Here is a 12,516-nt window from a genome sequence, read left to right as displayed (position 1 = left end):
TACCCGACCAACAGATAGGTAAGTCAGCAGACAAAATGCTACTCAAAGTAAACAAATCTAATAACTCACATGATGACTCCTTATACTGTTACAGAATTGCAAAATACTGGAACTCTCTTCCACAACATATTCTATCCATTAATTGTACTAACATTAAACAGGCACTAAAACAATACTTCTTAACTCACTGGTTATGCTCCTGCACTCCTCCTGACTAACCTGTCTCCCCTCCTTCTATCACACTATATGCAACTCTCATATACCTTCATAACCTTTAGATGAGGATATTCCCACCACCTGTTTGAATGTATTAAAAATGTGTGCATGTTTAAATACAAATGAACTGATTTTACTGTATCAATGCTGTTACTGTTTTATTAACAATTATTTGTATCTCTGTATGATTTTGTAACCTTACGGCTTTGTATGTCTGCTTCTGAACCCTTTCTTCCCGGGTCTCCTCTGAAAAAGGGCATTTTTGCCCAGTCAAACATTACCTGGTAAACAAATGTAAATAAATAAAATTAAAAAAAATTCAAATGTTCATGAAGTACATTGGAGTGACTTTGGAATAAATTCTGTATTACCTGGCTTGTCTGGTAAGGTGTATATTTTCCATTTTGACAGTTGTGCTCATTCATTTGACATGTGGGAGAAATATAGTTTATTAGCCTTATTTATATGATGCATTAGTCAACTGTTGTGCATGACAATGATAACATATGAGAAGTGCTACAAAAACATTTTTTTTATTAAATTTAACTTTGCGTATTTATAGTGTTTTAGTTGGATACATGATAGTTTGTTGCCAGAATGCTTGCTTGCCTAAGTGTATGATTTGATAATGTCATCACTTTCTGGCCTTTTGGGAAGCAGGACTGGTTTATATGGGGCAGGAAACTGCATTGTAGAAGTTGGTGCTCACTTCCAAAAGTTTTGGCTACAACATTGGCTGTTGCACACTGCACCAGTACCCCAGAGCATACCATCAGACCTTTTTAAAGCAAAATCTCTCATGAAGTATTGTATTGTAACCTACCAGATCTTTTGGAGCCTGCATACTACAAATGTGTGCCTGTGTGAAATGAATATGCTCACATTAGCTATACAAATAACCTTTACAATCACAGTAAAATATATATTATTGTACTTCCTTTATTTACACAGAATTTGGTATGTTAAGAGGACAAGGCAGGCAGAGACTAGAATATTGTAGCATCGTTGAAAATTACATGGTGCTGCAAGACCTTAGACAGCATGGATTATAGCTGTTGGGGAGAGGGAGTAATGTCCAACAGCTGAATGAGCAGGTGCTGCAGTCCTTGCTGGGTGACATCAGTGTTGTGGGTGAGCAAAAGTATACAATAGGCCAGTGTCATAGTGTTGCAGCAGACATGATCAATGCCACACAGAAGGTGTGGAAGATTAGCTACATAGAGACAATCCAGAAGTGGCTCTATATGATCTGCAAGACTGAAAAGGGTTGAAGGAAGGTTTCTGATGTGGGCATTTTCACCATAGGTCAGCAACACAAGAACACTCAGTGCTGTTTCAACTCATATTTGGCTGCTGGTATGTAAGTAGCACTGGGGATAAATCAACAGATTTTCAGGAATGCCTTCAGTTTACAGTGAAGATGGTAAGTGTGTTGTATGGCATTTGTGAGGGTGTTACCTGGCACCATTTTAAAGTCTGTGTGGATATGAAGACATTATGAAATGAGTGGTCTTATGATGGCCGTGGTAGCATGGCCCTCCCTAATCAATTCATCCATGCATAGGATTGCCAGTGCCACAGTAGTTGCTAACATTGGCAGTGATGTCTATGGCCAGGGTGGGGGTACCTGTGAAAAATGGATATGTTTCAGGGTCTTTGGTGGTTGCATCCTGAAGAGCAGTGTTTGGAACTGTTCATCACCCTGCCAGTGTTTGTCATGGGCAACAGTGACTGCCTACCTCCAGCCTTTGACCCCTCATCAGTAAGTTATGTCCAGGTTATGCACTAGCACCCCATCCATGTCCCAGGAGGTCTTACGCCCTGCTGCATATCACCAACAGAGTGACTCCAGGGTGAGGTCATGCAGTGGCACCATGTTCCAGGCACAGGATGATGTAATGGGTAACACCCTGTAGTAGCTCCCCATATGATTTCTGCTTTTGACTCTTGCTCCTGTCATGTTTTTTCCACTCAGCATATGCTGACATGCTTGGGTTATGGTGACCCCAGTCACCTGTACAAATGATGACTGTGACCCACAACACCTCCTGGGTTGTGTTGAGGTGATGTCCAGTGCATTGTGACCAGACAGTGCACGGAGCAGCATATTCTGATAGAAATACTGCAAGTGTTAAGTTTTGTATGCATGACACAATCTGTATGTGCCAATCAGATGGGGCTTTGCCATTGCATCTGTGCACTAAACTTGTCACTGCCTGAGAGGAACTGTTCTTGCATGTGCTTTATTCATGTCCACCTTAGTTGTCCTTTCATAATGCTGTTTCTGCTGCTGTGGTATCTGTAAAAAGTCCTGATGTAGCTATGCCATGGGGTTGACTGACTTGCTTCACATTAGTATGTTGTGTAGCATGGCAGAGACAGTAACAAGCTTGTTGGATGTGTCCGTAAAGTATTGCAGTGCCTCACCAGATGTATCAGAACAGCAAAAGCATGCCTTCTGCATACCAGAGATACACTGACAGTTCACAAGACTAAAGCTCTGCATTGTTAATAAGCTGTTTCCTGTACCCAGAGTACAGGGTTTGATTTTTTTTTACCTTTGTTTGCCTTGTGTGACTTTGAGCAAGTCATTAGCCAGACAGTGCTTCAAGGTCATCCCTGAAAAGGAACAGTTTGTTTAATGTGCTTATCCAGTCAAAAAAAGAAACAAAAGTAATAAAAAAATTAGTTGCTTTCCATGTTTCATCATGGGTAATGTTATATTGCATTTCAACCATGATTTCAGGATTGTGGACAAGAGTATAGTGAGCCAGGGCTGCAGAGGTTATTCATCACCACCTTCAGTAAGTAATGACAAAAAAAAAGGAGTTAACAGCTAGTGACTCCTTGTTGCATAATTTGTCTCAGTAAACATTTATTTTGTACAATGAACTTTCAGTCAGATGACTATGGGACATCACTTTACAGGAAGCGATGATACAAGTCAGGCATGTGTTAGATATGGGTGTTATGGGAACTGCCAAGATGTACTACATTAATAAAGACTAGAGATACTCCTGCACTGTACACTCCCAGTGAATGGTAGCTTTTCCTTTTCAGATATCCATGTGAGTATAAACTATATGGGGCCTTTATTGCTGCTTGTATGCAACCTGTGGCACGCAGTGCAGCTGAACAACCTGTAGTGATATAGAATTCACACATTCCCATAGATTCAGCATGTAGACAATGTATGTCCACTAATCTTTCTCTCTCTACTGTGCTCCAATCTGTATGAAAGCGGTCACTTAGCTGATGGTCAGTCATATTCTGAAAATGATATTCACTGGGTATAACTTCAGCATTGCTGCAATCTGCCTAGCGTTAACCTGGGCCAGAGCTAGTAAGTGTGCATTGATATGTACTGCTCGACAAGGGCTACTAAACTTACTAATACTTTGCCATTTGCAGTACTCAGATTTTCCCAGGTGATGTACACTTTTATAGAATCACATAGTTGAATATAGCAATAACCCACGCCTGGGTGTGGGTAATGCTGGATTTACCCACGGTTGGTGTGGTTTGGTCACGAGGGCGAAGTCCGAGTGGCCAAACAAAGCCAACCGTGGGTAAATCCAGCATTACCCACATCCAGAAGTGGGTTATTGCTATTATACAATGACATTATTTAAGAAAAAAAATAATTACTTTTTTTAAATAATGGCATTGTATAATGCCTCCTTGCTGCCCTTCCGCAGCTGTCTGGTATTTTGCGGCAGTTCTGATGTACTGCGCATGCGTATCTTACACAGTACATCAGAGCTGTGGGCAAAAGCAATGGAGAAAGCAAGATCTCCATTGCTTTTTACAAACTGTTTCGCTATGTTAAATGGGTTTAACATAACAAAAACAGCTTTAAAAAAAGCAACGGAGAATCTCCGTTGCTTTTTTTAAAGCTGTCTCGCTATGTTAAACTCGTTTAACATAGTGAGACAGTGTGAAGCAATGGAGATCTTGCGTTCTCCGTTGCTGTAAAAAAAGAGTTATAGTAATGGAAAAAGTCCGGGCGACCGGACCTTTTTCCATTACTATAACTCTGATTTACAATGTGCACGCTAACCAATCAGCGTGCACGTTTTTGAATACTAATGGGGGGGGTCGTTGTATAATATTCAAGTTACTGCATATCCAACTGTGAATCACAATTCTGTCTTGCCTGTTTATATTTACATGTCGTACTTCCTCATTTGATCAACTTCTTTGACATCTTTTCATGTTAACACAAAGACACTGGAACACAGAAGTGATGTAATACTATTTATTGGACCAATATAGATTTTGATATTACTCAAGCTTTCAAACTGGCATGAACCCTTCGTCAGGAGTTAAGTTACTGATGTTAAATGTTGTTGTCTTTCGGCTTTTCCCGGTTAGGGGTCGCCACAGCAGAACTCCGTTCCGCTAATGATTGGCAGTAGATTTTCACGAACGCCGAGGTGCCAGCTCGATGTTCAACCTTCGACGAAGGCACACCAAGTTACTGATGTTAAATACAGGGTTTAAATATCCACTTGTTCCTAAGGGAAGTATATCATTTGCTTTCAATTGGCTAAAAAAGAATTCTTGAAAAATGCAAGGGTGGAAAAAGTGCAGCTTATAATACGTCTCAGAGATAGAAAGAATGTGGGTTTGTGTGTGAGGGAGAGAGACACACACACAGGAAGTGTAGAACAGGGTCATGACAATGCTATGAAATCAAAGTTTGTCATGCTACTTTAGTGTTCATTAAGCAGAGAGGGTAACACTCCGAGAGACTGCTCTAAGATTTAATGAGAATAAGTCTCAAAACAAGAAATGTGTAGGGAGATTATTTAAATCCAGACAAGGAAGACAAAAAGTTATAATTTATAAGCTGTTAGTCTGTTTAAAATAGAAGTCTTTGTAAGATAAAGGTTTTGGTTAAAAGAAAATATGAATTGGCAATAACGGACAGCCCATAGTGATGAGGAAGGCAGGGACTGCCAAGAGAAAAAGTTACAGGGTTAGATTGTATAAATTGTGTATGTCCTCCCTTCACCTTATTGTATTTTCATGTCCTTGTTTGTTTGAGATGTACTTGCTTAAGATAATGTGGGGGTTACAGCAGGAGAACGTAGGGCTGAGCAGCGTCTCATGGACTCAGCAATGATGATGTGGTATGCTACTGTGAGAGGTGTTTGTTGCTATAAGCATGTGAACTAGAAATTTTGTTGAGAGAGAGAATAGTCGAGAGTTTTCTGTCTTGCCTTTTGCAGACTGACCTCTCAAAGATGAGTTCATATGGCAAGTCCTCTCTAATCTGTTATTTACCTGCCTTAAATCTTCACACACAAGTGCGTTTTTCAGGGTAGTTGTGTCAGTCTTTAGCTCCACTCAGGTACATTTTTATTTTCATGCTTTAGGGAAAAAAAAAAAGGAAATTTTAATAAACAGAAGAAGGTTGTGATGTAGGAAAATGTTTGCTTTTGTTTACATCAGTTAAGCTTAAAGGATGTAATGTCTTGCCATTAACAGTTGAGAATTTGAAAAAATGGGCCAGACACCAGAATTCTGTTAGTATACTCCAGCCACATCTGTGATTTCATATTTTGAACCGGTCGGAGGAAAGGCGGATAGCAGAAGTCCGTCTTTCAAAGATGTACCTGCACATGAAGGATATAAATATTTTCCATTGTTTGCATGTCTTCTGTGTACTAAATGTTGATTAATTTCCTCACTAGACAAACTGTTTATTTTTTTATCATTCAGAAAATTGCTGCTGAAGTCTGAAATAGTAAGATATTTCCTCCTGAAACATGCTTAGAATTTGGGGGTTAATAAATCATAGCAACATCACTACTTATATTTTTTTTACAGAAGAAAAAAATGCTTTTAGTTTGTTTGAATAATCCTGATTTTTAACTTTTTTTTTGCTAGTTTCACTTCCCAAAAGTACCACACCAATGACAAGTAAAGCAAAGATCACAAAACAGTTGTAGGTAATAGTGTGATTCTTACACATATAATTGCTAACCCGAAGCGTGCAGCTTGATAAAAAGGAAATTACAATGCAGTGAAAGTTTGGGCATTGGAAATGTAACTGTAAACACAAACTAACATAAAACTTTGGTACCTTAACTCTAGCAGTTGTGCTCCCTTTTGTTTAGTTGAGCCATGCTAATGAAAGCATTGTTTCTTGTCTGGGTGTTTTATCATTTTTCAGCTGGATTTGTCCATAAATTGAACCTCTGTACTGCTTGCATTTTTCTTTCAGATGGTTTGTAGATTCACAGAGTTTGCTTGTCATTTGACTATTAGGCAAAATTCTGCATCAAGAATAAAACCATTTAACTGTCAAGTTTCCCTTATTTCTAGGAAAACAAGGCATGTAAATATTCTGCTATTCATGGGTTATACAACAAAGCCTCAGCTGGCGATAGTCACGCAGTGGTGTGAGGGGTCTAGTTTATATCATCACTTACATATAATTGAGACCAAATTTGAGATGATTAAACTCATCGACATTGCACGGCAAACAGCACAGGGAATGGAGTAAGTATTATGATTATTTGATAACTGTTTGACAGCATAGTTTAAAGTAATCCTTTTTATTTTTATATTGCATTTAAAGTTGAAAAGAAGACTCATGTTAACTATACTGATGTGCTACATATTTATTTGATTCTTTTGCATCAGATAAGTGCATCAAGCAAAATAGTGCCTGTCTCATTTGTGACTTGGAAACTTGCAAATTGGAAAGTTAAAACGAATTCAGTATGGTGCCTATCCTAATCAGATTAAACCACTCTTAAATCAGGGCATTAATGTTGGCAAGAAAGATGGTACCATGAGGCTGGAGCAAGCTTTAGTAAAGGTTTTTTTCAAAGGTAGCCGAGAAAAAACAAGGTCTGTTTGGCTTAATTGCAGGGTCACTATATACAGAGTAAGAAGTGTTCATGCACTGTTCAGTTGCTGGCCAAAGGTAGGCAATATTTGTCCTTAAGTTTAAAGATAAGGTTACTGAGCAAAAGGGATGACCTAGAAGGGACTTGGTAGCCCTTTAGCCATCAAAATATTTACTGCAGTGCGATTCATTAGGGCTAGCCTGGTGAATAAATCTGTGATTTCACTAGGAAATAGCTGCATGTGCTGTTTTCTTGTATCAGCAGTGTTTTGTTTTATTTGGCAAGTCAAACCTTGATCAGTTTTATTTAACAAGCTGATTCCTTGTTGAGTCTAACTTTGTGGATTCACAGGTGATCGCACCAAATAGTTAACTGCTTTACTTGGACTGAACACAAGGAGGAATCCATTGGCCTATGTCACTATTTGGACATTCAGGCCAATGTGACAATGGGTAGAGACAGATCCAAATAAGTTTTTAGCCTTTTTCTATGTCATTTTGCTTGAACTTTTTTTGTGTGTGTGTGTGAGCTAACAGCTACTTGTATATAAGATTTCACAAACTGCATTGCTTGCTTTTATTTATTTCAAGAAAAAAGCTTCATTATTTATTTGTAAACTCTTGAGTTTGGGGTTGTATGTGTATAAGGGTAGTGGTGTATGTCATGCCCCTCCTCTAGGCCAGTAATCAAGGAGCTTTGATCCTCACCACTGACACCAGTGAGGGACGTTCACTTGGAACACAAATAGATGCATACAGTATTTCCAGATGAAGTTCTCTGCACCAAGCACAATTGCCCTTAAGAGCACACAAAGAACGCGCACAGTCCTGGGGCTGGGTTTCCCTCACTCTCTCTATCCAGGCCCCAAATAACACGACCCACTGACACAGCTGTAGAGTTGAGTCCTTGGTTGAGGGTTCCAAGCCAATACTCCACACTGACACAGCTGTAGAGTTGAGTCTTCGGCCGAGTGTTCCAAGCCAAGTCTCCACCACCCTCTCTGTGAAACCAGTGCTGTGTGGCCCTACTTGAAGTAGCTGATAAACACGCGCACCCACACACACCCTAGAAAAGACAAGCACAGATTTACCAGCTGTGCCCCCTTTGCCCAGACTATAAGGTAGATACTGCCACCAGAACACTCCAAAGCCAGCTACTCTAAGGCTCTTACCAGGTTATCCAAATTCTTCTTCTTTCGGCTGCTCCCGTTAGGGGTTGCCACAGCGGATCATCTGTTTCCATTTCTTCCTGTCTTCTGCATCTTGCTCTGTCACACCAACCACCTGCATGTCCCCTCTCACCACATTCATAAACCTTATCTTAGACCTTCCTCTTTTCCTGTTACCTGGCAGCTTCATCCTTAGCATCTTTTTCCCAATGTACTCTGCATCTCTTCTCAGCACATGTCCAAATCAATGTAATCTTGCCTCTCTGGCTTTGTCTCCAAACCTTCCAACCTGGGCCGACTCTCTAATATACTTATTCCTAATCCTGTCCACCCTCATCACACCCAGTACAAATCTTAACATCTTTAACTCTGCCACATCCAGCTCTGACTCCTGCCTTTTTGTCAATGCTACTGTCTCCAATCCATATAACATAGCTGGTCTCACTACCCTCTTGTAGACCTTCCCTTTCACTCTTACTCTGTCACAAATCACTCCTGACACTCTTCTCTACCAACTTCATCCTGCCTACACTCTCTTCTTCGCCTCTCTTCCTCACTCACCATTACTCTGAACTGTTGATCCCACGTATTTAAACTCATCCACCGTCGCCACCTCTACTCCCTGCATCCTCATCATTCCTCTATCCTCCCTCTCATTCACACACATATAGTCTTAGTCCTGTTGACCTTCATTCCTCTTCTCTCTAGAGCATAACTCCACCTCTCCAGGGTCTCCTCCACCTGTTCCCTACTCTCACTACAGATCACAAAGTCATCTGCAAACATCATAGTCCACGGGGACTCCTGACTGAACTTGTCTGTCAACCTGACCATCACCATTGCAAATAAGAAAGGGCTCAGAGCTGATCCTTGATGTAGTCCCACCTCCACCTTAAACGCATCCATCGCTCCCACTGCAAACCTCACCGCTGTCACACTACCCTCGTACATATCCTGTACCACTCTTACATACTTCTCTGACCACTCCCGACTTCCTCATACAGTACCACAACTCCTCTCTAGACACCCTATCATATGCTTTCTCTAAGTCCACAAAGACACAATGCAACTCCTTCTGACCTCTGTACTTCTCCATCAACACTCTCAGAGCAAATATTGCATCTGTAGTGCTCTTTCCTGGCATGAAATCATACTGACTATCACTAATCATCACCTCCCTTCTTACCCAAATTATACTGAATAAAATTGATACTAATACAAATGGTAGTGTTTGACCAGTGTAGCAAAACTTTCAGGAGTGGCCACAATGTCACCAAATAAATATAAATGCTGTCAAATATTAAAATGTTTTCTAAAACATCAACCATAATGAAAAGTTTAAATATATTTAATAATAAAAGAACATGAAAATACTAAATATCTACTTACAATAAACACCAGACTTTCAATCACAGGGAATATTAAAAATAACACTGATGGAAAGATTCTGACAGATACAGAAAAACAATACTTAACTAATCTCACTGTATTTTCCTGACTGATCTAAAGAATTACTGTCTCTCATGTACTTAAAAAAAAAAACAAGGCAAGATGAAGTGGGTGAGTGGTTTTGTCAGATCCAAAACAAAATGCCCTGAGACTTCTTTCTCATCTAGTATTAAAACATCATTTCTGTGCTGGAGTACAGAATGACATCACATACATCTGGTCATCTGACTGTGGTTTCCACACTACCCCCTTTACTAGAAACTGAACCAGAATCTAGCACGTGTGTGTCATAGTACACACTTGGAGAGCTTTGCTAAGATGTGTTATAGAATCTGGAAGCTATAAAACCATTTCAGGAACTTCCACCTTTCCAGGGTAGTTCACACCTAAGGGACAATACAGTAGGATTACTAGTCCTGATTTTCACAGACATTTTGTCTCTGGCTGCAATCAGAACTGTAAGATACAATCTTTATGGCCTAAACCAGGTAATTTAATTTCATACTATTTTTCAAAGTTAGCTGGACTGAGATTAACCTGTTCACTTCCAGTATCCTCTGTTACAATATATTCATTTCAGCAGTTACAATATGGTCTGCCATACAGGTATATTTCTTTTCTGTCCAGCAGGACCCACTGTTGGTACATTTTTTTTTTTAACACAAACAGCTTTACAAATACATTTTCAACACAAGGACCTATGCAAATCAGTTTGATATACAAATGACATATAATTCTTTACAAAACTCCAGCTAGCTATGCTTGCATGTGTTACACATCCACTGCCCTGCTTCTCCTAGAATAGCTGGCAATACCTCACATCATCCTGCCTGATTTCTCAAATGCTGGTTTCCAGCTTTTCAAAAGGTATTGCTGAAGCTACTGAGATCACAGCAGTATTTAGTGACTGGCTTATTTTAAGGCTAAACAGCAACTGTTCTTAATGTGCCAGAACAGTGTAGCTCTTCGCAGCATAAATAAAGGGAAGGAAAGTGTTGATACTGGAGAGAGAGATCATTGCACCCTCATAGAAAATTGTTGTATGTGTTTTCGTATCAAAAATAATCTTGGACAGGTTACAACTACTGTTGGTAATATTGCACAGGCAGACACACTGCTTAGTATGAAGTTGAAGAAATCCTGGGGAGTCAGAAATTATAACTGTGATCTGCAGTGCACAGCCTATCTTGGCATAGTAGGCATAGGCTATTATCCAAGGTTGAAGTGTATATTTATGATGCACTCTTTAGATCAGTCATCCTTCACATATTATTTGGTGAGTGGTGTGAATTATGAGACCATAGCCACTGATAATTAACCAGTGGCAGTAGTGTGAAGCATGAGACCATTGCCCCTGCCCTTCACATATAAACTGATGTCTCAGGGCAAGACTGTGAATGCTTGTGCTCCATATCATCATCAACCATATTTTCCTTCTGTATGGGGTCAGGGTGTTGTGTTAACTGCCACCATCTCTCTCAATTCATTGTCACTCTCTTACCTTCTTTGACAGTCATGCCTAACTGCTGCAGGTCGTCTTCTCTCTCACATTCTATCCACCTCTTTGCTAGATGCCCTCATATCCCCTCTTTTTCCCATCTGTCTCAAATCTTCTTCACCAGAATGTCTTCTACTTTTCTGCACATATACCTGAATCACTGTCATCTCTTCTTTTTGACCGCTGTAATTGGAGCTACTTTGGCTTCTGCTCTGAAGTCCTCATTTCTTCGTCTGTTCCACAGTATGCATCCTAACACCAGTCTCGGGCACTTCATCTCCATCACCTATAGCTTGTTCAACTGCTGTGCCTTTATTGCTCATGTTTCTGTACCATACAGTAGTACTGGTCACACCAGTTTTGTGCAACTTATCTTTCAGCTTCCTTAGCATTTTTCTGTCATATACTTCACCTGGCATGCTGTGCGTTTTGGCTGCAGCACCTCTGACTCTAGCTTTGACCACCTCATTCAGACTTCCCTTCACCTAAACTATCCCTACTAGGTATGCGTTTCATGTATACATAAAAAAATGTCTTTCAACTTTCTCCATAAGGTAATCACATCATCTGTCAGATTTTAAACTCTTAACTTGGCATTTTTTCAACATTTCATGTAATTCTAAAAAAGCATACCCATACTTTCTCTTTCACCAAATGTGTTCTTTCACACTTCATACAATGTGTTCTTGTAGAGAGAATGTTCTATAAGCCTTATAGAAACAAATATCCCACAAAGGTATACTCTACAATTCTAAATGTAATTCTGTTAAATCCCTCTCCCAAGCCCTTCCATAATGGTTACATTTTTTAATTCTGTTCTATACCATGTATGTCTTGCACGTGGTGTCTGTGGATGTTGTTTTCAACTTTCTGATATTTCTGACACATTTAAATTTTCATAATCATAACCTGACTAATCAAGTTGATTTATCCATGCATTATACATGGATAGTATATATTGTTCTTAATATCTGAGCTAAGTTTGTTTTAATTCCCTGATTAAATTTCTTCAAAACTAATTACCATTCGAGGAACAATAACAGTAGTTGCAACATCTCCAATATCCCACACCTTTATATAATTTGTAAATATACTCCTTTTTCACTTAATTTAATCCATTTACCTAAATAGCTTGAAAACTGACTGCAGATAAATGGGCTTCTAATTCTCCTTTTATTAAACAGTAGACAAATCTGTCCTAAACTAATTCAGTGTTGTGATTAAATTTTCTTTTGCAGTTACATTTTCCATAGTGACCAAAACTGTACTACTTTTTTTTTATCTTTGTCAATGTTTACTTGCAAACTTTCGCAGTATCTGCT

General features: G+C 39.4%; 1 protein-coding gene across 1 annotated transcript in view; it reads left to right on the top strand.

The window, feature by feature from the left end:
* BRAF (B-Raf proto-oncogene, serine/threonine kinase) overlaps window positions 1-12,516 on the top strand; it is a 1,627,514-nt gene that overhangs the window by 1,041,966 nt on the left and 573,032 nt on the right. Inside the window, exon 14 of the mRNA XM_044088485.1 lies at window positions 6,550-6,726. Coding sequence (XP_043944420.1) covers window positions 6,550-6,726 — 177 coding nt within the window. The remainder of the gene's footprint in view (window positions 1-6,549; window positions 6,727-12,516) is intronic.

The sequence above is a fragment of the Protopterus annectens genome, chromosome 11.part0 (assembly GCF_019279795.1).
Source record: "Protopterus annectens isolate FY-2018-M chromosome 11.part0, PAN1.0, whole genome shotgun sequence".
Lineage (NCBI taxonomy): Eukaryota > Metazoa > Chordata > Ceratodontiformes > Protopteridae > Protopterus > Protopterus annectens.
Note: the sequence above shows the minus strand (reverse complement) of the source record. Positions and strands in the feature narration are given on the sequence as shown.